Source organism: Lathamus discolor, chromosome 5, assembly GCF_037157495.1.
Source record: "Lathamus discolor isolate bLatDis1 chromosome 5, bLatDis1.hap1, whole genome shotgun sequence".
NCBI lineage: Eukaryota > Metazoa > Chordata > Aves > Psittaciformes > Psittacidae > Lathamus > Lathamus discolor.
In genome coordinates this window covers 76,342,760-76,370,542 of record NC_088888.1, presented here as the reverse complement: position 1 = coordinate 76,370,542, position 27,783 = coordinate 76,342,760, and the positions used below count along the sequence as shown (strand labels likewise).

At 43.7% G+C, this 27,783-nt stretch overlaps 1 protein-coding gene and 1 long non-coding RNA gene across 4 annotated transcripts in view; both read right to left on the bottom strand.

The window, feature by feature from the left end:
* Nucleotides 1-4,997: 4,997 nt before the first annotated feature.
* Nucleotides 4,998-10,339, bottom strand: LOC136014390 (uncharacterized). The gene is made up of 3 exons (XR_010612675.1): nucleotides 10,089-10,339; nucleotides 8,816-8,965; nucleotides 4,998-7,002 (listed from the first exon to the last, which is right to left on the bottom strand). It is a non-coding gene; the product is annotated as an uncharacterized LOC136014390 (long non-coding RNA).
* A 14,236-nt stretch (nucleotides 10,340-24,575) lies between these two features.
* UBE3D (ubiquitin protein ligase E3D) overlaps nucleotides 24,576-27,783 on the bottom strand; it is an 85,403-nt gene continuing 82,195 nt past the window's right edge. For all 3 annotated transcript variants that reach the window (XM_065681359.1, XM_065681361.1, XM_065681362.1), the window contains one exon: nucleotides 24,576-26,238. In XM_065681359.1, the coding sequence (XP_065537431.1) occupies nucleotides 26,218-26,238 (21 nt within the window). In that variant the 3' untranslated portion in view covers nucleotides 24,576-26,217. The remainder of the gene's footprint in view (nucleotides 26,239-27,783) is intronic.

Here is a 27,783-nt window from a genome sequence, read left to right as displayed (position 1 = left end):
TTAGAATAAATATTCTATCTCCTGTTTATTAACCTTTGCTCTTTAAAATGGTGAATGACTGCTGATAAAGCTATCATTATTGTGACTGCCTCAGGAGCTGATGATGTTTCCCCAGCTCTTAATACACTTTGGAGTCACCTTACCAAAACCAAACAGAATTTGACTGTATAATGCTCCATACTGTGTTTCTAACACATACTTTAAACTTAAATATACAGGCATTATCAGCTGATGTCCTGCTATCTAATATGAATAAAACCTACAACGTAATTTTTGCATAGTTTTATATATGCTAAGCTGCAGTGAAGCAAGAGCAGAAATAGACGGAGTCCGTAAAATTCTTTGGCCAACGTTTATTTTGAGGATGAGCTCTTTTTGGTAAGCCAAAGTGAGATGCTTCAAAATTAAATTCCCCAAATCCGAAATTTGGCTGTTATAGAGCAACTTATTTGCTGAAACCCAAGAAAAATATCCTGAAGCAGGAGAGTTCATACTGTTTCAGTAACTGATCAGTTTAGATCTGGCAATTTCCCCTTAATGAAGCATTACTGTTTTAACTGCAGAACCTTAAAAGAAACAGAACAATAAGGAAATAGAATAAGCACTGATTTAATAACAAAACAGGACTGTGCCTTGATAGAGAATAGGCAGCTGTGGTCAAGAAAAAAGTAGAATATCTGGGTGCTACCATGTAATTTTGGACAAACTTGGTAGGAGTAAGTCTAGTGAGTGCAAGAAACAAGGTAACTGGAGACAAGAGGACTGAACTTCCAGTGGGCTCAATCACCATCTTTGAAGGAAATTAAGTTGGCAGCATTTATGACCCTTGTGCATATTAATATTTTGGGGCTTGGTGATCAGACAACAAAAGGATGCTCCTTCATAGTTCTAGCATACTTTTCTTTGCATAAAACTTCAAAATATTTTTTTCCCAATCTGAAAAAGCAATAAATTGGATATTCTGTGGAGATTTCAAAGATAACAAAGAGATTTAGGGCTGAGATCCAACATCCTGCTATGGATACCTGTCATGGACACCAAAATTATTTTGGTCATTGCCTGTCTAATAAGCCAGGACTGCAGACACTAGACAGTCGATGCTCTGAATCACTCATTAAGTTTCTAAACAGTGCATGGGAGATGGACAAAAAATGGTTCTCAAATGTGCAGCCCCTACCAACACTAATGAATCTGGGAAACAGCAAGTTTTCAGTGGCATTAGAAAAATCTCTGGAGAAAACGTTTTTTCCTAGGAAGACCCCAAGAATGATAACAACCAGTTTTTATAAGAACTGGAAAAAATAACCAAAACTCAGCTACGACAGTGATGGTCACACTCTCAGGTTTGACATTTTATTTAGTGAGGATTGGTAGCAATACCTTCTTGCCTAGACACCTGGCACCTACCTCAGATAATTTTCCTGTGCATCTTCTCTATGGGTTGATTCATTTCAGTAGCATTTGTTGCAAGCAGAACCCATTGGAGCACAAAGTGATAGATGAGAACAAGAAGACTTCCAGTTATCCAGCTCAGTACTCATAAGCAACACAGGGAGCCATGCCAGAGGCAGGTAACCAGAACATTTGCTGAAGTCCTTCAAAAACGTGTTACTGAGTTTGGAAGAGAGCACTTAGCTTTCCTAGTTTACTTACTAACCAAAGATTATACAGTGTGAATCAAAACACAATCAATCATCCATTTCTCTGCTTGAGAGACCTAGCCAATTCCCTTAGACTGCAGAATCTCAGTCTTACTGTATATGACAGGTATACAACTGAAATGAGGTCAGTACGATTTCAAATGGAGAGAAAATCACAGTGGGAAATGCATGGCAAGAGAAGAAAGTCAGTGTCTCCTCTTTTCTAGATGAGCATCTCAACTATGGGCTAAATAGTCTTCCTCAAGCTCAGGGAACAATTTACAGTTCTGAGAGATGCTGAGTAGCTTTGACAGGTGGGATGATAAGTGGTACAGCTGGGTCTCCCCTCTTCCAGAACAAACTGAACCAGCAAAACCAAGGTAAATGTCTTCTGCTTAGTAAATCATAGCAATGTGCAGTGTGGTCACAAAGCCATCAGAGCTGGCATGGAGAAAAAGGCAGGACTATATGCCTGGCACAGCAAAGGTGGGATTTGAATCTGCACCTTGTGCAGCTCAGGTAAGCGCTCTGCCCATCTGGTCACATTTAAAACTGGGAATTTCACTTGTCCACTCCTGTTAAAAAGGAAGCCTAATAGTCCCCACTCTTTTAGTGGTGGCTATTAGGAACACAGTGCTTAACTCCAGGAAAGGGTTCAGAGTTGCTAAGACACAAGAGCCTGCCTCCTGAGCACCTCCAGCTCACTGGCTTAGGTGGCTGCTTGCATTTTTCCTGCCCCTTGTGACACCAGGGGATGCAGCTCAGTGGGGCTGTGCACAGCGGGGGCTTGGCAAGTCCCACATGCCACAGCACCTCACTTTCATTTGTCAAGCTTGCTTTCAGAGTGTCCTTAGCCTTAAAATGGTTGCTATGGAGCACTGCTTTTTGCTTGGGAAAACAAAAAGAGGAATGTGAAAAGAGCTGGGTAAACACTTACGGGTTTACATTACTACATCTATGCCTTTGTCACCTTGCTTAAGAGATGGCAATAACAATTCCCTTTACTGCTTTATGACTTAAAAGTGGGAGCATGATGCTAGTAAATGTTCTGACATGAGTGCTGCTAAACTACTTGCATCCCCAGCAAACCAGAAGCTGCTCATGAACAAAGAAAGAAACGGGGAAAGATAAGCTCACCCTTAACACAGATATGCATTCTTTCAGAGAGGAATAAAAACACAGCATGACTCAAGTGCACCAGCAATAAATTCTCCCAGGACCACTGAGATTCAGGTATGCTCACCAGCATCTTGCTAAAAGCTTCCTTTGCGATCCCTCACTGCAGGAAGAGGTGACTCCCCCTCTTCACCCCTAGAATTCCACCTCCCTTTTTGCCTATTAGGGCTGAGGCAGCCTTCGGCAAGGAACATCTTGTTTTTAACCAAGTACTTTAACTCCAGCTGGGTTAAAGAAGAATCCATGAGGGAGTATTTATTTACAGCATCCAGAATAGACACAGCAGTAACAAAGGGGCTTTAAGGCATAAGAAAGAAGGCTATAGTCAGTCTCTTTACAAGACAAAGTATAAAAGGACCTCTTTATTTAGTACCCCACCTATTCGCTGCATGTGTTGTCCTGACATGTGTTAGGGATGCTGTTACCCTGTATGTCATGTGTCGCAGGCTGCACTTGTCAGAAAAAAACCTTTCCTTCACTCCAGCATCTATAACTTACCTTTCCAGGCACTCTGAGCAGATTTAATTTTTCCTCTTGAAACTTTCTTTCCATTTGAAACTTACTTCTTTCTAACTTACTCAGCAGATGATCTTGACACTTCTCCAGTTAAATTAAGAAAGTCTCACTTCTCTGGAGATGCAAATGTCACTTTGTCAGACCAGCTGTCATCCCCTGTACTTTACTAGCCAACAAGCACCTTCTTGACTGACTGCTGCTTTACCTGCTGAACTTCTCCTTCCCTGTTACGGTGACTCAATCGCTTTTAATGTGACGGTGTCTCCAGCACTGAAGTTTGCATTTAAAATCAGCTGGAACATTTATAAACACCGTAGGTACAAACATCTAATGCCACAAGTGAACACCACCATTATCATCCCTTGAATGAGATAGTAACGCTGGGCTTAAGGCAACTGAAGGAGACAGAGAGGAAAGCCTTTCTTCCAAATATGCCATGAAAATCCACAAGCCATTGACAACAGAACAGCCTTTGGCACCTAGAACAGATATTTGCCTGGAAAATATGTCATATTTTCAACCCACATTGACTCTCTCTGGAACAAAAGGCAAGTCCAGTACAAACTACAATCAAAGGGCAGTCCAAGCTATTTTGTCTGTGCATTTGAATAAGGGTAAATCTTATTTCAGGAGTCTGCTCTAGGGATTACCTGTTTCCTTTATGGCTTTCTGTATGTTTCTGGACAGGATGACAAGCCAATGACAGTGGAGCTGACAGCCCTATTAGTTGCAGAAACAGGATGGGTGAAAGCTTGTTGTATCACCTCTGGATAATGAGCTGGATTTCTGAATGCAGCCCAGATTCTTGCAGGACAAGCTCCAATGTGACATGCTAGTGGTAAACGAAGCAACACTACTTAAGGACTTCTTTCATACCCAGGGCCTCTATTAACATAGCTGCTATACATACTGCAAAGAGGCAGGAAAAGTCCTGCATAAGAGCTCCAGGCTCAACAGAAAGTAGATTTCAGTTACCTGCAAAAGGCTTCTCAGACAAGCCTTTGAGCAAGCTGCTGTGGGTGAAATCATCCCAATGTTTTTCCCTAGCAGCACTTCATCCTAACAAGTGTTCAGGTCAGCTTGCTTATTCCTCACCTTTCTCTTCCCCTTTGAACGACAGCTTCGGGGACCAGAGTCAGTGGCTGCAGGGGTGCAGAGAGGGTTGCTGTCCCAGTTTTGCTTCCAGGGTCTTTCTGTTCTCTCATTACAAATCAAGCAAGGCAAGACAGGAATCCCAGGGAGGAGCCAGGCTGTGATCCTACATCCTGGCATGCTGCAGGGTTGGGGGCAGGTTCATGTGTAAAGGCATTAGCATGTAATGATCAAATGCATTTATTCCACAGCACCTAAGTCAAAGGTTCTGATTGCCTACAGCCGCGAAGCTCTCTCTGTTTGGGAGTTACCGGTACTCAGTGCATTCAAACCAACGTTGTTTTTCCCCTATTAAAACATGCACTTGAATCATAACAAGCTATCCAGACATGGGCTGTTGCTAGGCTTGCCTATAACACTGGCGGTTGCTCTTCTGTCTCATCTTGCTTTGTAGCTGCCGTAGAAACCTGCTTCTTCCAAGCTTTTTCAGAGAAATGCTTAACGGTAGAGAAATTTCTTCGCTTGTCTTCTCTTGCTTTGCCTGTGAAAAAAACTTGTAAAAGCCAAAGAAACTCCCAAAACAGCAGCATTTTTATTTCTATTCTGGGGTGGTATTGAAAACACATTTTATTGGGCAAAAAAGTGAAATGTATCCAAGAAAATGAACATATTTCAGAGATATTTAGGCTGTTATCTTCGGTGGGGACACAAAATTTTTTGTGAAAAGTTTTTCAACGTCTTTTATTAGGTATTTAATACATGGCAAAAGTCAAGAAGGGAACAGAAAAAGGCTGTTATGTGGAAGCATAGAGACAGGCACACAATAGGCACAGGGACAATATTGTTTGCTGTATTCGTAACTCAGGTCCTTGTCAGTGCTGCAAGAGAGTGAAAATCCTTGTAGGATTCTTCACATTCTTTCATATAACATTTCTCAGCAGCACCCATCCTCTCTCTGTATTAGCACAGTTCACAGCATGTTCAAGCAACAAAAAGAGTTATTTCCATTGTTTAGTTTATAACTTAAGTCCAAAAGCCACAGAAAAGCCCTGATTTGTGAAATGGTGAAAACAAACGGGGAAGCGAAGGTGATAACTATTCTGCTTTTGGATGTACTAAATATACTTCTCAAACATCCTTTCAGATGGAGACTACTAGAATTGCCATATCTCTGCAGAGGAAGAAGAGGGAAAAAATTGCATGTTGACCTGCAAAAAGCAGATATGGAAGGTGATCCACGGGACTGAAGAGTGACAAGGAATTCAGAAACTGCAAGACACTAATGAGATGTATTGATTTAATTAGCCAGCGTAACATCATTTATCATACTAACCACAAGAGACATGCCCATAAAAGCTAGTGTTTGAAGGTCATGCTCATATGTAACATACCTACTACACTACACAAATGTCCAGATGTAGGGATCTGGGTTTGGAAAGAAGTTATTGAAAGACAATTTCAAAAAGCTTCCTATGACTAACATGGTACTACACATTGTAATCGGGTCCACCACCCCCTCAGTAATCTCAAGTTTCTGGATTCCCAATGTTTAGCCGATTGAGATGTCAGAGGTAAGCAGTAGAGACTTAACTAGTGGTATCTGTAACAAAGTCAAAATCCTCAAGTTTCAGGGCACTTTATTGTTTTACAACAGAAGGCTCATGCCTGCCAGACTTTTCACCCTACTGCCTCTGCCTGTTCATTATGCAGGAAAGAACTTAAATAATTATAAGGCTCTGAAAGAATTCTCAGCAGCAAAAAAGCTTCTTAAGGGCTCATTTATGGTCTCAGCTACATAGGGGTAAGACTCAAGTACCCTGACAAAGTGAAAAGAGTTCCTGGGGATACATGCCAGCATAAATGAGAGCTTAATTTGGCCCTAAATTAGAAACTCTTTGTCAGCTGGGGGCTCAGATATCCTACAGCATTCAGTGCTGCCCCTCTGACAATGGGTATTTTTCTAATTGGAATTTCCTTACCTTAATGTGAAATTATTATTTTTTTAATTAGGTTTCTAATGTAATTTTCTTTTTCATTTTTCTGACTTGGAAAGCTTGTGGAAAGTGTTTTGCAAGTGTTTATATTCATTTCTTGTTTTAAGCATTGCATAGAGCTGTTACGCTTTCCTAACTTCATTTGAAACTCCCATTTAAAAAAGGACATAATAGGATCCATGTTTACTTAATTTCTCATCCACCTTCTCACTAGGAAGAATTAGAAAGGAGCATACGCCTTCCATATCCTCTACGTGCTGGGAGTACAGTTTCACCCCTGATCACCCAAACCCTCGACAAGGGCAATCTCAGATAGACTGCAACAGCATGAAACTGCAAAGCAAAAGCCCCCATTGCGTTCCAGGGGTGGGAAAGTGTTCAGCACTAACACCTACACAAGCGACAACTAAAATGGCTTCAGACTCTCCTGCAGTGACTTCTGCTTGTGCACATTCCAGATGCCTCGGAGTTGAACAAGGATGTTGGAAATCAGAGCCCACTCACAACTTTTTCACTGAGTCTGCCGTATTTTAGCTTCTTTTACAGTGACTGCAGAGGAGAGCCATCCTGAAGGATGTTTTCTGCTACAGAGAAAAGGGGGTGTTATCCTGTTTTGGCTCTGTTATGTGCAGAACATGAAGAGTTTCAGTCCTAATACAGTTCTTCTGTTTCTCCTCTCTTTGTCCCCTTCACCCCTGCTTGTTACCTTTTAAGTTTCCTTTGGGGTAATTTAAAACTACTTTTTTTTTAAAGTTAGGGCAGTACTGAAGGACCATTTCTAGCACAAAACAGCCAAAGTAATTTCCCAGGGAAGCTGGTGCTGCTTTCAAAGGTTAGACAGCTACGTACCTACTGACATAAGAGATACAGGTTGCATAGACATAGAAGTATTTGCAAGGGCATTAATAGCATGAAAGGAACCTACCTGCCTGGCAGGTTTCTAGTGAGAATGCAGGCAGTCATCAGGGCTCACTGGAAGAGTTCAGACTTTAGCTTTCTAGCCTGTTTAATGTAATATTTGCTTTAGAATCTCAGTTTTCAGGTGTTTCTCTTGTGGGGTACTCAAGTAGCAAGGGAATGTCAGCAAATAGCTGACATTTTGTCTGATACTATCTGTACGAGGGACAGGGCATTTCTTTGTGTGCACCTCTGTTAAAGGCATGTATTACATACCCTTCCTGGTGACCTGTAGGATATTCAGCCCAGATAATACAATGAAACTCAGATTATACAAAAATAGCACATACTTGAAAAGTCGCCTTTTACCCTTCAGTCAGGGGTAACAAGGATAGAGTGCATCTCTGCTGCGTCTTAGCAGCTGCTTGTAAAAGAGACACACCTGACAATTTTTCTGACCATCTGGAGTGCAGCTTTTCCACTTCGGAAAAGGCATCTCCTAGAATCCCTTGTAAAGACAGGATTGTTCCCCCTTTTACGAGGCAAGCATTAGATCTGGACAGCAGAGGTGGAATTACATCTTTAAGGCTAATCTTTATTCCTTTATCCAAGGCAGGAAATTCCAAATCTGTCATCAAAGCAACACACATACTGTGTAACCCATTTAACTTTCTGGTATTCAAACAGATGGATTAGAACAAAACAAGCAGCACGCATTTTAAGAAGACTGGATAGTATATTAATGCCAGCTCCAAGAGTATAAATAAGCTGCTGCAGTTTAATAGAAAGCAGAATTTCCCAGACTAGCATAAACTAATGGCTCATTGGCTAAAATAGATCTGCAGTCTGTGTTTGCTGTAGAAGCCCAGCTACTCTGCTGATTTCAACAAAAGAATGATTGCAGCTACAGTAAACATTCTGGGACCTTGGAAAATATGGGAAGATATCAGCTGCTGTTAAACAATGTACAAGTAACACAGTAGTGAATCTAATAAATAAATACAAACAGGTTTAAGGCGTCCTCTTTAGAAACACTATCTTATGGGTTAAAGATCTGAAGATTTGGCTTTTAATAGTCCTGGTATACAAGGAATCCATCCTCTCCCCTGTGTAAGTGCTTCAGTTCTTGTTCCTGGCTACATAAATCACAGGCAGGGTAAATGCATTATGAGTGAAGGGAAGGAAATAATATGATCTCCTAGCAGACACTGGGAGCAACAGCTTTTCACATACGTGCCAAAGTGCCACATAACTATTAATATGGAACAAGATACACCTTCTCTTACAAACAGTCTATAGCAAATTCGTATTTTATCTATTAAAACCTTGACTGCTTATCCCAAAATTGATAGTCTTTAACACATTTCTCTTCATAACATTTCTTTCAAAACTAGACTGTGCTTTTCTCCCATTTTACAAGCACAGATGAGAGACAGCTAGAGACTGGTACAGATGCACTAAAAATAACTAGGTGCCTAAATCCTAGAGCCAGCCACAAACCCTCCGGATATCCAGTTACACTGGGCAAAAGCCATAACACGGAGAGATGAAAAAAGTCTCTGCTCTGATATGACTTGACAATGAAGAAGGGTTGACAGAGTCCATAGATGCTCCTGACATGTAACAACTCCCTCAGGATAGTGGATACACCTGAAAGTTGGAGACAAACAGATAGTAGAACATTGACCGTTGTCCACATTTTGTGATCACAAATCAGTTTTCTGTTGACAAGACTCATTTTTCGTGGCAGCATCCCTGTCTCCAAGCCTTTGCCAAACAGTTGTAACTTCGTCAGTGCATTCAGGAATACATTTAACAAAATTGCCTTTTGCAGAAATTAGATAGTACCAGAGCAATACAATTCTGAAAAACAACAACACAGAGGGAAGGAGCAAATCTGTCTGGAAAAACTAGTGAAGATGGCCCTCAATTTCCTAATAAAACACCCCAGTGCATTGTTGCTTGCCTATTATTCTCTTTATGAATTACAGTAAAATGAAATTACCAGAGTTTTGCAATGAGTGCAACGCCATTTCATTAGGATAAGAAGTCAAAATTGTGCTTTATTATCGAGAAACTATGTCAGTATTAAGACTACTCATACGTGACATTTAATATTGAATTCTTCGTGAAATCGGATGAACAAGATATTATTATTTGAAGCAGTGAGCCCAGGACCTGAAGCTGTATATGAAGCTGTGTCTAAACACAAGGCAAGAATTCCTTAACGCTTTCCTCCATATAATCAAAAGCGTTTTCAGACACATCATCAAAACTTAAAGCTGTGCTTAGATTATGTGACAAAAAACTTCAAGGCAGAAAATACCAAATGTAAATTTGCATGTGTCTTTTTGTGTATTACTGTACCACCTTTAAGAATTATTATTAATAAGTAATAATAGCCTGGATTATCTTCTGCAGGTGTACACATGGCCGTAATATGTTTTAATATACAAAACACATTGCTAATCAGACAAAGATTCCTGCAGAAACTCTACTCATTCATCCATCCTTCCCCTCCTAAAGCCAGGCCACCACCATTAGTAGTCTTATGTTTAAACAATACTAGCTCAACATGGATTGTTACTTAAAATAGACTTAAGCAATACAAAACACTTCTAGTTAGTAGTGGTAGGCAGAGGAATGCAGAACGCCATAGTGACAGATCAGCCAGCTTCCGGCTGATCAACGTAGCCTGCATTTTAGAAACACTAGTAGCAACAGGAGGAAAATCATGCAAGGTATTCTCAGTGGATAAGAATTTTGAACATACCAGGATGACAGAAAAGTTCCTTCCAACTAAGTTTTGATAAAATATGTCAATGACCCAGTAACTGTTGTCTGTGCTGCTGTCTCACAGAGCTTTGAATCAAGTCCATGATCCTAAAGTCCTCTCTTTAAGACACCTCAAAACCTGGGCTCAGGATAGCTATCACACCTTCCAGAAGTGAAAAACTTTTCACAGTGGCCTCTCCAGTTATGGAGGGACCTCACACAGAAACTCTGGACCCTGGCAAACCCAACACCTCCCCTCCAAGGCCCTCTTCTAACAGATACATCAAGCAGGGCATGCATTTATAACAAGCAGGTGACTGTTCACTGCTCACCCAACAGGCACGTTACACCTCCCTTCTGCAGAGAGGAAGGGTAAATCACACTTGAGAGGTGCCACCTGTGTTTTGGAATGCAAAAAGCTGCTCTGACACTACAGTGATGACAAGCTCACACCACGCAGAATGCCAGTTCTGAGGAGCTCATAGTTTAAAAAAGCTTATTCAGGGCACAGTGCATCATTATTAGCCTAGATTATAAATAACATTACATATGGAATGCAACAGCATGGATCTGTCAGAGGTCTGTAAAATGTCTCTTTAAAAGTTTATACACTCAGTCAGGAAAAGTTTGAATCTCCCAGGTCATGTCTATAGCCACAATGCTATCAAGGCTAAAACATCCAGCATCCAATCTCAGAGCAGCAATACTTTCTATGAACAACTACTGGAATTTGACCAGTGTCTTAGTCCTACTACTGTACTTCGGTCTCAGTTTATCCTCAGGCTGTGTTGGGTACAAAATCATGATGCCGTGTACCAGAAGGAATGGAAGCTAACACTGTGTTTTTACAGGAGCATTTGGTCACTGGAAAGACATTCACTTCTTACCAAACATTAAAATTAACGAACTGCTCCAGAATTTGGGGGGGGGGGGGGGGGGGAGATTGAACTGCCCAGCTCTAAACAATAAGATAACCTGCAATTTTTACCTAATAGTTGAAACATACGATACATCAACCCCTGTCTCCTGCAGGTGCAGGACTCCATTCAGTAGAGCATTTGTCTTACATGTATGATCTGAGAGGAACATGCCTGGTCCAGTGTGTGTCAATGGCAGCTGACAGGCTGATTCCACTTGGTAGATCAGGACTGGCAAAGGGCTCGGGATGATGGCATTGACATCCTAATTCCTGCTGAGTTCTGAATTGAACCCCCAAGGTTCAACCCGAAAAAGAAGTGACTAGCCAGAGGGAATAGTAATTCTGCCTGTGAACCAATATGATTATTTTCAGCAGTGACCACAGCACAGTGACATGGTCCACTAGAAATGTTTCAAGAACATTTGTTGATGTGACAGTCAGAAGCATCATAAATAAAGATGAGGATCAGGAAAACTAAGGAAAGGATCAAATGTGCAAAGCACAGGGTCATGCCCTTTTGAAATAATTGGATTTTTCTGTGAGAGAATAATGGCATTCTTTGAGCCTCCACAGGTGGAAATGAAAGGGAAGAGGAGCTGGGGTGCTTGCTATGAACCACCAGTGTGCTGCAGACATGAAGAAAAGAGAAGCACTTTCTAATGTATGAAGCAAGGTGTTCCCAAAAGAAACAAGGAAGCATTAGTGTCACTTTGCTAAGATGCACACTTTGTGCATTATTTGCTCACACCTGCACAGAAGAGATTAAGTCAAAATTGGACAGACACAGAATCTGTAGAATGCAAAGTCTATCTTTGGGAAAGAAACCATTAAAAAAATTAACATGGAGGAGACAGGATTGTTCCCTAAACCCAGAATGAGGTGTAGGAACCCAGGACGAAAACTAACTACCTGCATTAAAGAATGCTGTTTGCACAACGACAAATGGGTGTAAATTAGCCAAGGATACATCCCAGAAATAAGAATATTTTTATCAGAAAGGTGAGGCTCTGTGTCATGTTTCCAGTCAGGACAGCAGGAGAAAAAAAATCCCAACTGATTAAATTTAGGGTGGATCAAGATATGAAAGGAGTCATATGAGAGAGAGCCATGTGGAAGAGTGCCAGCCGTAACAGGAGACTGGGTTTAAGGGATGGAAAAAATCTCACAGGTTCTGAATTCCACTTCTTTTGAATATGCTTTAAAATTATGTTCTATGGCCAGGATAGAAATGAGTAATACTCATAAACACTCAGAATAAAAATGAGTAATACTAGGCAAATGTTCCATTTGCCTAGCAAAGTAAGACAGAAGAATCCACTTTAAAATGTGAAATGGTACACAAGAGGTCAAATAGCCCATGTGAGGTCTTTTTTACTTACTAGTCTTCTGGTAACTATAACAACAAATTGCCACTATTTTCCACATTATACAACATTTTTCTAAATTTGGTGAAAGATAATGTACTCTTGCGTAAGTGGTGACTCTTTCTGAGCAAGTGACAAAACATAGAAGAGGAGGAAGGTACAGAATGTAATGCATGCCCTAGTAAATCCACAGGTAATTAGAAATATTTGTAAGATAAATCAGCATTGTAATACGACAAGATGTTCTTTTAGGTTCATGTGATCATTGAAAAACACAGCAAACTAGAAGATATGTTTTCATTTGCAAAGTATGACACCAATTTCAAAACCCCCAAACCACCAAGATGTTTCTTTACCTGTCTGTGGCAATCTAAAAAGCACTTTTAAGGACAGGAAAAAGTTTCCTTTGGGCATGCTGTTAATATATTTTTCCCTCTAAGCATCTTAGAGCCCTGTGTCACACTATGCTCCCTATCTTCTGCTGGGCTCACTCATGTCTTGTTTACTTACCTACACAGAGAACTGTCAGAGCTGCCAGAGCTGTGTTTGCTGGATCAGAGCAGCCACTGCTCTTTGTACTCGTGAGATAAGAGGTTGCAACAGGCAAGCCGTGTTTGTGCATCTCAGCCACAAAATATGATCTTAATAATTACAGTGAATGAACTAAAACAATAACTCTTACCTTCATCTCAATAGCCATTAGTTTAAAAAGCACTCTTAATTTAGTGCATTTAATTTTGCTTCATGTGTTTGAGGATATTTATTCCATCAAATTTACAAAACCCCTTTCCAGCAACAAAGCAGAAGCTGTAAATTGCCCCTTACCTCTGTTTTCTCTCAAAGCTCTATCAAAAGACTGTTCTTGCCCTTCTCTTATTGAGTGCACATAAATCAAAGCCTGGTAAAGGGCACGTCTAGTAATCTGAGAAAACAGCCTACACTAACTATATGATTGGATTGTTATATGTCATGCTTCCCATTAGTCACAGAGAGAAACTTTTGACAAAGTTTATAAAGAAGTTGAGAGCAGAACCATCACATTGTGGGTATGCTCCATAAGCCAGCTAATCTAGGACTTCATCATGCAAAGCTGATAGAGCACTGATTGAATCTCTTTCTCCTCTCTCCTTGTTTTACAGCCAGTGTCCTACTGCTGCATTTCCACTTGTGAGCTGTGCTGACCCCTCTGTTATGACGGCTTAATGACAACAACGGTCTCCGTGCCTATCCAGACATGATCTCAGGCCTTTCACAGACATAGCCAGCCCCATTTCTACATGTGTGCCAACTCAACTCTATATTCTGAAGTGGGACTGACAGGGGAAGATGAGAGACTTCATTTCCCTCCTGTGCACACTGCACATTGTTGGCTGATGCAAACTGGCAATGGCTCCATTAAAGTTAGAACAACTACAGCAGCTTTATCACAGTTAATAGTCTGCCCCTCAACTGTGTAACTCAGTTTATGCCAATAGAGGACTTTTATCCTAGCTGCATGGCTGAGCAAACAACCTTGTCACTGATAGGGGAGCCACGACCCCTTATGGTAAATCATAGTTTTAAACGTGAGGAAACACATATAGGTCAAAGACAAGATGGTCAGCCAATGTGGGTTGTAATTAACTGGTGTCAAAATGAAGGTGTAAAGTCTGTTTCATAAGCCCCTAGCTGGTGGAGCTGCCAGTGACACGGATACCTGGCAGAACCCATCTGCAGCTCTGCCTTTCTGCCTGCACCAGAGAAACCCCAGTTATTGAAGAAAAAAATAGGATAAATAATAAAATGCTTTATATCACCACTGGAGAAGCAGACAGAAGAAGCATCTATCACTAAGGACTCAGTACACAGACCTGCATGATCCATGTCTAAGATGATTGGATGGGAATGAAATATGTGCCACTGGACACAATACTTCAGTGAGACAATAACATTATTGCCATGTGTAAGAGTTCACCATCCCAACATGCTGCACCACAGAACCATGCGATCTGAACGCAGCAATTGTTTTCCTCAATTAAGTTAATTAATTAATTTCCTCAAGTAAGAAAACAAAACATCATGCTTTAATGTCACAGTCAGGTATTGCGAGACATGTGTTGCTACTGAGCCATTCGCATGTGGAACTGCAAAATTACAGATATCCTGTGAACAGTGCCTAATGCTCCACAACCTCTGCTATGAGACTATTCAGCTTACTCTGAAAGAAGAAACCAAAGATATCCAGTAAAGACAGGGTTGCTCAGTATTTCTATAATTAGTCCATCTGCAGATTTTGCAGTGCTTCTAGAATAGTGATACAAGGGTAGCAAGAAAACCTGTGGAGGAAAACCAAAAGGAATGAGGCTTATGAGTAAACGCAGTACCTCAAACAAGCAACTTGTAATTTATAATGGAGCACAGTTGGCTAGGTGAGAAAGGAAGGGATGCAAAGCCTAAAATTGAAACCACAAAGCGATGTTCTGGAGGAACAAAAGTGAAGGCAGTAAAACAGAAATAAAAATTACTGTCAAGCAATTGCATTTAAACCCACAATGTCTGAGTGCTCTTTATATATGAGTTTCTCTACACAAAAAATGGGAGAAAGCTAGAACTTGCCCTTCAACTTGCAGAGTAATACCAGTATAGCTCCCTGAGCAATCCACCCATTATTATTACTTAGTTTATCCTAGCCTACTCTAGTGAGGATTTGAACTAAACTAGAAAGCCACCCTCATTTTGCAATTAAAATAACACAATTTAGACTCAATTTGGTATGACAATTTAACTATCTCAGTTAAAAGCTTAAAAGAAGCTTAGAAGAAGTAACAAGCCCTACACTAACATAATCGCCCTGTGACCAGCTAATGACAGAAACAATATTGTCATCTGTTGTTGCTAATGGAGAGAACAGTAGTGGTCTGACAGCTAGGCATGCTTTCTGCTCCACACCAATAGCCATCTTTATAACCCAATATCATATTAGAATTAAAGCTGACATTTTTAGTATCTTCTTGTTGCCATACACTATTCGGAAACTGCACATTAGGAAAGGATCACAGAATCACAGAATCCCAAGGGTTGGAAGGGACCTAAAAAGATCATCTAGTCCAACCCCCCTGCAAGAGCAGGGTAACCTACAGTACATCACACAGGAACTTGTCCAGGCGGGCCTTGAATATCTCCAGTGTAGGAGACTCCACAACCCCCCTGGGCAACCTGTTCCAGTGCTCTGTCACTCTTACAGTAAAGAAGTTCTTCCTGATGTTAACGTGGAACTTCCTATGCTCCAGTTTACACCCATTGCCCCTTGTCCTATCACTGGATATCACTGAAAAAAGCCTAGCTCCATCATCCTGACACCTACCCTTTACATATTTGTAAACATTGATGAGGTCACCCCTCAGTCTCCTCTTCTCCAAGCTAAAGAGACCCAGCTCCCTCAGCCTCTCCTCATAAGGGAGATGTTCCACTCCCTTAATCATCTTTGTGGCTCTGCGCTGGACTCCTTCAAGCAATTCCCTGTCCTTCTTGAATTGAGGGGCCCAGAACTGGACACAATATTCCAGATGCGGCCTCACCAAGGCTGAGTAGAGGGGGAGGAGAACCTCTCTTGACCTACTAACCACTCCCTTTCTAATGCACCCTAAGATGCCATTTGCCTTCTTGGCCACAAGAGCACATTGCTGGCTCATGGTCATCCTCCTATCCACCAGGACCCCCAGGTCCCTTTCCCCTTCACTATTTTCCAGCAGGTCAACCCCCAACCTGTACTGGTACATGGGGTTGTTCTTCCCCAGATGCAAGACTCTACACTTGCCCTTGTTAAATTTCATCAAGTTTCTCCCCGCCCAACTCTCCAGCCTGTCCAGGTCTCGCTGAATGGCAGCACAGTCCTCTGGTGTGTCAGCCACTCCTCCCAGTTTTGTGTCATCAGCAAACTTGCTGAGGGTGCACTCAGTTCCCTCATCCAGGTCATTGATGAAAATATTAAACAGCACCGGTCCCAGCACCGACCCCTGAGGAACTCCACTAGTCACAGACCTCCAGCTAGATTCTGCGCCATTGACCACAACTCTCTGCCTTCTTCCTTTCAACCAGTTCTCGATCCACCTCACTACTTGATCGTCAAGCCCACACTTCCTTAGCTTATCTATGAGGATGCTGTGGGAGACAGTATCAAATGCCTTACTGAAATCAAGAAAAACTACATCTACCGCTCTACCATCATCCCTCCACCTAGTCACTTCCTCATAGAAGGCTATAAGGTTGGTCATACATGACTTCCCCCTCATAAAACCATGTTGGCTGTTCTTAATGACCCCCTCATCCTTGATATGCCTAGTGATGGAGTCAAGAATAAGTTGTTCCATCACCTTTCCAGGGATGGAGGTAAGGCTGACCGGTCTATAATTACCCGGGTCCTCCTTCTTGCCCTTCTTATAGATTGGTGTGACCTTTGCCATCCGCCAATCCTCAGGCACCTCGCCCGTTTCCCACGACTTACCAAAGATGATGGAAAGTGGCCTAGCAATGACCTCCGCCAGCTCCCTCAGCACCCGTGGGTGCATTCCATCCGGACCCATCGATTTACAGATGTCCAGATTGCATAGCTGATCCCTAACCCAATCCTCATCTACCAAAGCAAACTCCTCCTTTGTCCTGACTCCTTCTGGGGCTATAGAAATCCGGGGCCCTCGGGGAGAGTCTGCAGGAGTAAAGACAGAGGCAAAGAAGGCATTCAGCACCTCTGCCTTCTTTATATCCTCTGTCTCCAGGGTACCCACTTCGTTCAGCAGTGGGCCTATATTGCCTCTTGTGTTAGTTTTATTTGCTATGTATTTGAAGAAGCCCTTTCTATTGTCTTTAACCCGACTAGCAAGATTGAGTTCCAAGGAGGCCTTAGCTGTCCTAATTGCCTCCCTACATCCTCTAACAACTGTCCTATATTCCTCCCAAGCGGCCAGCCCCTCCTTCCATAATCCATAGATTCTCCTTTTCCACTTGAGTTTGCCCAGCAGCTCCTTGTTTAACCACGCCGGTCTCCTAGATCCCTTACTTGACTTCCTACTTATTGGGACGCTCCGATCCTGAGCTTGGAAGAAGCGGTCCTTGAATGCTAACCAACTATCTTGAGCCCCTTTACCGCCTAGTACACTTTCCCATGAGACCTCCCTTAGCAGTTGACTGAAGAGGCCAAAGTTGGCCCTTCGGAAATCCAGAACTGTGGCTTTGCTAGGTATTCTATTCCTCCCACACAGGATCCTAAACTCCACCATCTCATGGTCACTGCAGCCAAGGCTGCCATTGACCGTCACCACTTCGACCAAACCCTCCTTGTTGGCGAGTACTAAATCTAGCAGCGCTGCTCCCCTAGTTGGTATGTCCACCATTTGCATTAAGAAATTATCATCAATGCACTCGAGGAACCTCCTAGACTGTGAATGACTGGCTGTGTGAGTCTTCCAGCAAATATCGGGGTAATTAAAGTCCCCCACGACGACTAAGGCATGTAGTCGCGAGGCTACTTCCAGTTGCCTGTAGAAAGCCTCATCAACTCCTTCGTCCTGATCAGGAGGTCTGTAATAGACCCCCACAACTGTATCACCCGTGCCAGTCAGCCCCTTGATTCGTACCCACAGACATTCCACTTGCTCCTCATCCGACCCCGGACAGAACTCAATACATTCTAGTTGCTCTCTCACGTAAAGAGCCACTCCACCACCTCGCTTTGCTGACCTATCTTTCCTAAAAAGGACATAGCCATCCATGACCACATTCCAGTCATGTGAACTGTCCCACCATGTCTCTGTAATCGCCACTAGATCATAACCTTTAGCCCGCACACAGACTTCTAACTCCTCCTGTTTATTCCCCATGCTGCGTGCATTGGTGTACAGACATTTCAGGGAGCCAGTCCTAGTACCCTTTTTCCCCTGCAGGACAGGGTCTAAAAAGCTATCCTTTCCCACAAGTGAAACAAGAGATTGATAGTCCTCCTTAGCCCGCCATCCTTCAATCCCTAGCATGTTCCTCTTGGGCTTGTCCCCAACAGGCCCTGTTAAATCCCCTCCCCCCTTCATAACTAGTTTAAAGCCCTGTCAATAAGCCCTGCTAACTCCTGCCCCAAAACCCTTTTTCTTCTCTGGGACTGGTGTATCCCGCCTGTCACCAGCAAACCAGGTGTCACATACAGCAGCCCGTGACTGAAAAACCCAAACCCCTGCCTTTGGCACCAGTCACGTAGCCATACATTAACCTGCAGAGTCTTCTTATATATCCCTTCACCCTCGCTTGCAACAGGTACGGAGGCAAACACCACTTGCGCTCCAGACCCTTTAACCAGCCGTCCCAGGGCCCTGTAGTCTCTCTTCATTGCCCTTACGTTCCTCGTAATAATTTCGTCACTGCCAACCTGAAAAACCAGCAGTGGGTAGTAGTCAGACGGCTGCACCAGTTCAGAGAGCTTCTTTTTAACATCTCTAATCCGAGCCCCAGGCAGGCAGCAGACCTCCCTGTGGGGTGGATCCGGTCGACAAATGGGCCCTTCTGTTCCCCTCAGAAGGGAGTCACCCACCACAATTACTCTTCTTTTCTTCTTGGTTGGAGAAGTTCTGAGGTATGTGGGTGAGTGACTAGCCCTGGGTGACTCACTAGATAGATTTGCCTCACCATCTCCATTCACCTGGCCCTGAAGTTCCAAGACCTCGTACCTGTTATTCAAGGGCAACTGGGAGGGAGGAAGGGATTGTGAGGGTTTTCGCTTACCTCTCCGAGGAGGAACCTCCCTCCATCCATCCTTCTCCATTAAGCTCTCTCCTTCTGTCTGATGGTAGGAGGGAAGGGGATCCATATCTTGTTGAACCACTTCCCTCTGTCCTTGCCTTAGGGTGTGGTTCCACCAATCTATTTCACTTTCACACTCTCTAATGGCTCTCAACCTTTCTACCTCCTCCCTCAGTTCAGCCACCTGCCTGAGCAGGTCATTTATTTGCTCACAGCGAACACAAGCAGTATCACTGGCTCCCTCCAATACAAGTGCCAGGCTCAGGCATTCGCTGCAGCCAGAGACCTGCACAGCTGCATGTCTGCAGGAAGGCTCAGTCTGGATACCCACATTAGTACTCACTGCAGCTTTCGATCGTGTTGTAACCATGATCTATCTGGTCAATCAATCCGTCTACGTCCCTCAGCACTCCTTCCCCCTCCTGTACTCCAGGCGAGTCCTCTCGATGAGGCGGTTGGAACGCTTCCCTGGCCGCTTGCCTGCCCGCTCCCCTGCCCGCGCGAACTGCCGCGCAAACTGCCTCGACCCTCTGCCTCGACGCTCTCTGTTTGCCGGCTCTGTTCGCCGCGCTCCTGGTCGCCGCGCTCCCTGGGAAAGATTTTTAGCCACTCCCAGCTGGTGCCACTCCTCCTGGCTCCGCCCCCTGTGAGTCAGCCCCTCGCGGGAGCTGAGCTTCCGAGTCCTGGGCAAGTCCTGTTGAGGACTTGAGGCTCCCTCCTCAGTGGCTCTTGTCGCTCTGAGGTGAGGCTCCTGGACGCTGATCTCTCCCCTCTCCGCTCCGGTGTTGCAGGCGTCCTCTCTCAAGCTACTCACCTCAGCAACTGATCGAGAGTGGCTGTTGGTGGCCGGTTTGAATCTGCCACCGAGCCTCCTGGCTCCGCCCCCTGTGAGTCAGCCCCTCGCGGGAGCTGAGCTTCCGAGTCCTGGGCAAGTCCTGTTGAGGACTTGAGGCTCCCTCCTCAGTGGCTCTTGTCGCTCTGAGGTGAGGCTCCTGGACGCTGATCTCTCCCCTCTCCGCTCCGGTGTTGCAGGCGTCCTCTCTCAAGCTACTCACCTCAGCAACTGATCGAGAGTGGCTGTTGGTGGCCGGTTTGAATCTGCCACCGAGCCTCCTGGCTCCGCCCCCTGTGAGTCAGCCCCTCGCGGGAGCTGAGCTTCCGAGTCCTGGGCAAGTCCTGTTGAGGACTTGAGGCTCCCTCCTCAGTGGCTCTTGTCGCTCTGAGGTGAGGCTCCTGGACGCTGATCTCTCCCCTCTCCGCTCCGGTGTTGCAGGCGTCCTCTCTCAAGCTACTCACCTCAGCAACTGATCGAGAGTGGCTGTTGGTGGCCGGTTTGAATCTGCCACCGAGCCTCCTGGCTCCGCCCCCTGTGAGTCAGCCCCTCGCGGGAGCTGAGCTTCCGAGTCCTGGGCAAGTCCTGTTGAGGACTTGAGGCTCCCTCCTCAGTGGCTCTTGTCGCTCTGAGGTGAGGCTCCTGGACGCTGATCTCTCCCCTCTCCGCTCCGGTGTTGCAGGCGTCCTCTCTCAAGCTACTCACCTCAGCAACTGATCGAGAGTGGCTGTTGGTGGCCGGTTTGAATCTGCCACCGAGCCTCCTGGCTCCGCCCCCTGTGAGTCAGCCCCTCGCGGGAGCTGAGCTTCCGAGTCCTGGGCAAGTCCTGTTGAGGACTTGAGGCTCCCTCCTCAGTGGCTCTTGTCGCTCTGAGGTGAGGCTCCTGGACGCTGATCTCTCCCCTCTCCGCTCCGGTGTTGCAGGCGTCCTCTCTCAAGCTACTCACCTCAGCAACTGATCGAGAGTGGCTGTTGGTGGCCGGTTTGAATCTGCCACCGAGCCTCCTGGCTCCGCCCCCTGTGAGTCAGCCCCTCGCGGGAGCTGAGCTTCCGAGTCCTGGGCAAGTCCTGTTGAGGACTTGAGGCTCCCTCCTCAGTGGCTCTTGTCGCTCTGAGGTGAGGCTCCTGGACGCTGATCTCTCCCCTCTCCGCTCCGGTGTTGCAGGCGTCCTCTCTCAAGCTACTCACCTCAGCAACTGATCGAGAGTGGCTGTTGGTGGCCGGTTTGAATCTGCCACCGAGCCTCCTGGCTCCGCCCCCTGTGAGTCAGCCCCTCGCGGGAGCTGAGCTTCCGAGTCCTGGGCAAGTCCTGTTGAGGACTTGAGGCTCCCTCCTCAGTGGCTCTTGTCGCTCTGAGGTGAGGCTCCTGGACGCTGATCTCTCCCCTCTCCGCTCCGGTGTTGCAGGCGTCCTCTCTCAAGCTACTCACCTCAGCAACTGATCGAGAGTGGCTGTTGGTGGCCGGTTTGAATCTGCCACCGAGCCTCCTGGCTCCGCCCCCTGTGAGTCAGCCCCTCGCGGGAGCTGAGCTTCCGAGTCCTGGGCAAGTCCTGTTGAGGACTTGAGGCTCCCTCCTCAGTGGCTCTTGTCGCTCTGAGGTGAGGCTCCTGGACGCTGATCTCTCCCCTCTCCGCTCCGGTGTTGCAGGCGTCCTCTCTCAAGCTACTCATCTGTCTCAGTTAATGTGAGTTGGGGACTTCTTAATGTCATTGCTGATTTATTATTATTATTTAACACTGTGTTTGGCACTACAGAAAGCAAAAATTAAGACACTGTAGTGAAAAAAGCGGATAAAAAGTACTGAGGAGAGAGGGCAAGAAATAAGAAAGACCAAACATTTTCTAACAACTCAGCTTCTAGGCCAGCTCCTGTCTTGGTGTCTGCTCTTCCATCTACATGAAGACACTGTCTGCACACTTCAAAACCAAACAAGCTTTCTGTTATGGATGTATCCAAACACGGTATTTAGACTAGACTAAAATGTACCACTAACTCTGGATGCTAAGAAAATAATACAATAACTAATTACGCTTTGTCCACGCACAACTTTTGAAAATGCTCATGTCAACAAGGAAATGGCATCATGCTATTGAACAGACATAGAAACAGGGGCGACAGCAGGATAGCCAAAGGTCACAAAGTCAAGGAAGGAGCCTTGAGGGGATCTCAGCAGGTTTTCTGCACCCAAGTCCATTGTTTATGAGAGGCCATGGTTCATTGCTAAAATAATCTTGAAAAACAGGCCAAGTTTTGCTTTTCTAAAGCAAAGCAAGCAGATGTGTGGGCAAGCAGATGTGACACTTCAAATCTATTTCCGGCTCAGTCATAAAGATCATGTCAGAAATGGGGGGGGGGGGGGGGGGGCAAGACAAGGAAGTTGTCTCTGAAAAAGAAGTTCTGAGTAATGTTTTGCCTGGTATCTGGAAAAGTACCAAATTTTTTTTTTTTTCTAAACACAATCAAAGATCTATTTTCAAATGGAAACTGTCCATAGCATTTATATATTATTATATATATGTGCCCTGATATTTTCAGATCTTTTCTGATATTTTCCACATAATGTCAATGGTTAAATGTCAATGGAAGTCTCAGAGCTAGAACCAAGGAAAGTGAAACATGACGCTAAGCGTGTCAAATTGCTCTGCTCCTTGTATGGGCATAGAGAGGCAATTGTGGCCATTGGGAACCTGGGAAAGAAAAATGTCCCCACATAGGAGGGCAGTTGGAACAGAAATATTTATTCTGTTTCTTTTGGTGACTTCACAACTTCTGCTTCCAATTGTGGTGGGTATACCCTAGCGAGGAGCTAAGCACCAACTCAGCTGCCCACTCACCCTGCACCCACCCTCATTACTCCACCAGCGTGATGAGAGAGAGAACAGGAATAGCAAAAGGAAGAAAACTTGTGGGCCAAGAGAAAGACAGTTTAATAAGTGAAGTAAAAAAAAGAACAAACAACACCCTCTCCTCTCCCCCAAAACCAAACAAGAAACAAAAGACAAAAGAAAACACCAACCAACCAAAATAAAAAAACAACCACCATAAAACCCATGAAAACTGAAACAAACCCAAGTGATGAAAGGGCAATTACTTGTCATCTCCCACAAGCAGTCCGATGCCCAGCTATTTCCAAGCAACCACGACCTTGGAAGCCACCCATCTTCCCCTTTCTTCCTCTATCTCCAGTTTTCACTGCTGTGCATAATGCTGTATTATACAGAATATCCCCTTGGCCCATTCAATTCAGCTGTCCCCATTGTGTCTGGCCCTCTTAACTTCCCTGGTCAGCCTATTCACTGGGGGGAAATAGGGGCAAAGTGAGAAATAAAAGATAAGATTCAGTTGTAGTCAAAACGTCGGTGTGCCACCAGCACTGTTGGAGCCACAAATCCAAATCACAGCACCATACAGGATGCTACAAAGAACATGAACTCCACCCCAGACAGACCAAATTCACCAATGTATAGAGTAAAAAAAAACCAAGGAAAAGCTTTAAGCATATGTACGCAGAGGGAAAGCTCCTAAAATGTTGATGTTTTCAGTGTACACACTGGTCATAGCACTCTCAGGATTTGCTTCCTGAGCCAGCTGCCGCACTGGTATCACAGCAGAATGACTGGACCTTTTAGCTCCTACAGGTGAGTGACAGACCAGGCAGGACAGGGTCAATTTGTCTTTCATCTCTGGAAGGGTTTTTCCCCACACAAAATACTCCCAGTGAAATGTCTGCACTCATCGTTCTGGAATCATGTATGTTACCAGAGGCAGATTAACTTTTTATGGCCACAGTACCAAACAAGGCAGGACATTACAGAGACTGAACCTCAAAAGCATAAATACTCTCTGACCTAAGATTTCTCTATACATGCAGAACCATAACAGTGTTCATTTAAATAGACTGGGAAAGATTTTAAAGTTGGAGTATTTCTGTGTGATACAAATGTCTTCCATCTGCAAATTGCTCAGTCATATTCTGGAAAGCTGAAACTGCCACAGTGTCGTGGTTTAAACCCAACCACAAACCTCGTTCACCCACTCCCCCCCCCCCTTCTTGCCCTCCCCCTACTCCTGGAGGGACAGAGAGGAGAATCGAAAAGAATGCAACTCCCACAGGTTGAGATAAGAACAGTTTAGTAACTAAGGTATAACACAGATCACTACTGCTACCACCAATGATAATAATGATAAAGGAAATAACAAGAGGAAAGAATACAACACCTCAACACCAGCCCACCGATAACTCGCCCCACTCCCCCCAGCCAAGCACCGACCGATACCTCCTCCAACCCTGCAGTCCAGCCCTTCCGGGTAACTCCCCGTTACATCCTGGGCATGACGTGCTGTGGTATGGAATACCTCTTTGGCTAGCTTGGGTCAGGTGTCCTGTCTCTGCTTCCTCCCGGCCTCCCCTCCTCTCTGGCAGAGCATGAGGCTCAGAAAGTCCTTGGACAGACCAAACATTCGAGCAGCAACTGAAAACATCGGCGTTATCAGCTCTCTTCCCAGGCCAAAAAATCAAAACACAGCACTGCACTAGCTCCTAAGGAGAAAAATGACTGCTACTGCTGAACCCAGGACACACAGAAATCAAGCAGAGCAAACAGTAAACTGGTTTAGAAAATATATTTTATTCATCAAATGGCTAAACATTGATGCCTAGACAAAATATCTTGAGGCTAGATAATTTAGTCCATGAATACAAAACTCAGAATATTTTTGTTCTTCCTTCAATAGTGACAACTAAAATAACAACAGAAAGTTGGTTGATACCCACACTGCATGCTGGGAAGACTCTGCTACTTGTCTTTAGATGTGTGAAAACCAGAGGTCTCCAACACTTTGCAGGGTCACTTCCTACATTGCGATCATTTAATGAGTAAAAGGCATGTTAACTTCCCTTGAAATTCAGGAATTTTCAAAGATGCCTGAATATTCCATCCAGAATCCAGTCTCAAAATACAGCTGCTTTTCCAACAAGGTAGCATCTTTTTATTTTAAGAGTTTAACAATGGACTTTGAAAAAGTCAGCCTACATAAACAGGCTCTTTCCTTCTTTTTTTTTTTTTTCTTCTTCTTTAATCTGCTTGGATACCTTTCTGTACTCATTTTGAGAACATGAGAATTGTCACACTAGGTCAGATGAGCCATTCCAGTATCTTACTGATTTGCCAAGAGCAGTTGTTTAAGGAAAACTACAGATAAGCAAGGCAGATATGCAGTAAGACCCTGGAGGGATAAGGCCTCCAAGAGAGATGGTTGATATTAAAGGATCACCACCTTGCAGATCCAGAGCAGACCATCCCAATAAGAAGGAATTGAGATAAAAATGCCAGAAGGCATCTTTTCTGCTCCTTAGACTACGCATTTACACAATCCTGTTCCTCTGGACAAAGGAGGGCAAAAACTGCTGCCAACTAAGTGAGCAATCAACTCTGAAACCAAAAATGGTAACACAGAAATGCACTGTTGCTCCCATGGAAGGCAACTGAGCATCCACAAGAGAGAACGTCAATTTTGAGCAGCTGTATTGACTTGCTACAAGTATTTTTCACCTCCAGCAGTTTCTGCAAGGCCAGCCTTTACACACACGCACTTTTTTTTTGTTTGCTTTTGAAGTTGAAGGAATTATTCCAAGTAACCATGAAACTCTGATTCTCCAAAATAGGATTGATTTAAAAGAATTCTGCAGGAGATGTAGGAATACAGAAACTCTCTTCATTCGCACTCAAGTAGGAAGTTAAACCTTAATTTGGAAACAATATATATGATAAACATAAGTGTGACAAAAAACAGATTTCATGTTTTAACACTGAACCTCTAACTTCACTAGAGCAAAGAAAGTAATGAACTTACATTAGTTAATATATTTTATGTAATTTAACTATGACGTTAAATATAGTTAAACCTCTCTTTGCTACCAGCTATGAATTTGCCTAAGTACATATAGGTCACTATCAAATACTGTCTGACAAAGGCAGTACTAAGATAATTCTTTTTGGCATTGAAGAAACCATCACAGTCTGGATGTGACAGGATTGAAAGGTAAGTCTCTCTTAGAACGACATACAAGAATGTACTGGATGCAAAAGTTGGTCTTTGGTTTTGAAACACATCCAGATATGAAGAATAATATACCACACCCCCATTTTGTTTGTTATCACCAGTGGATTTGTTTCTAGAAGTCACACCATTGGAAGTTATCTGCCGAAAACGAATTTGAGAATAGCTTTCCACACAGGTATCTGTGCTCTTCACATCTTCAAAAAGGCAACCTGTAAAAGGAAGCAAAACCAACAATGTGATTAGTTGCAACACTGCAGGCAAAACAAATATGTTTCATTGCAGTAACTGAAATAACATATTATAATCATCTCACTTAAAAAAACACCCAAAACACGCTAACATAGTGAGACAGCAGGGGCTATATTTGAGAGCAGTGCTACTTTCCCACCACTTTTCTACCTAATTTGTCTCCTAGAAGTCCCAAGATTACTCTTTTTGCTCAAGCACTGCACTGGCTGCTGAACTACACATCAAAACCTTATTTTTTTTTTCCAGAATACCAAAGCACAAGTTGTTCATCTTGTCTAACTTAAAATGCTATCTGATACTATTTTGAAACTAGCTTATATTAAATTTTTGATACATTCCCTGTTTTGCCTGAATATTAGCTTGTTTGAACACTGCTATCACTATAAGTGAAATACTTATTCCAAAGTCAGGACGAAAAGTCCTGATGAAAAGTCCAAAATCATCAAGAAAAAATACCTTATATTTTTAAAATGAGTAGGAACACCTACTCTAGGGGAGAAGACAAATACTTGTATATGGTCAGAAGACAGCAAACGATGTACCTCTTCTTTTTAGTGCACTAAGTGGACTGTCATGTCTAACAGCTATTTAGAGGGACCTATAGGATATCTGGTGTCCCAACTAATTTGTTCTTGGTCAGATACATGTATCATTTTCTCCGGTATGGTTTTATTTTTGTTTAGCTTTCTTCAGAACCTGCAGGATACTAACGCAGCAAGTTAAGTAAGCTGACTAGAAACATTATCACATGTCCAGATTCTCATTTGCCAAAGAGATTACTTCGGATATTCAACTGCTAACTTTGCTGATCACAAGGACAGAAAAAAAAGATGAACAGAAGGGCAATTAAAAAAAAAGGGGGGGGGGAGGGAGGGGAAAAAAAAGCGCCAGCCTTCTGAAAATATAACCTGTTTTTCCTACCCCATAAAAAGCACACAAGAAAAACCATACACTTCCTCTGTTTTCTCTCCAAGACCTTTCAACAGTCACTTTAGTGAAGACTCAAATTACCATTAGTTACCACTTTGGATTTTCAGAGCTGACCCTCAATCACCACTCTACTTGAGACTGTGACTAAAGGATGCATGAAGCATGATGAACCAGAAGGAGCTGAATTAAAACATAAAATATCGAGGAGTGTTCAGAACAGAGGGCAAAACAGAGTGAAAACATTTATTTTGGATCCTATGCCCAAAGAATGTTTAAGAGAGAGTTATGTGTTTGCTATAGAGGATGTGAAAAATTAACCAAGTTTTCACGTATCCAAGAGGCTTCTCAGAAAAATATTCATTCAAAGGATTCATGTGTAAAATAGCATGACTATGAGGCATGAATGGGACATGACAATAGCAGTTCTTGGCTAAGAATAGAAAAAAATCAAGTGATCTTACTTTCTGAACATCTCTTTTGCTACTCCACGACTAACAGCAGTAACCTACTAGGAAGCTGCACCATTACTACATGGAAGGGTTTATAACAGCTAAGACAACTGAGATCCCCCAAAG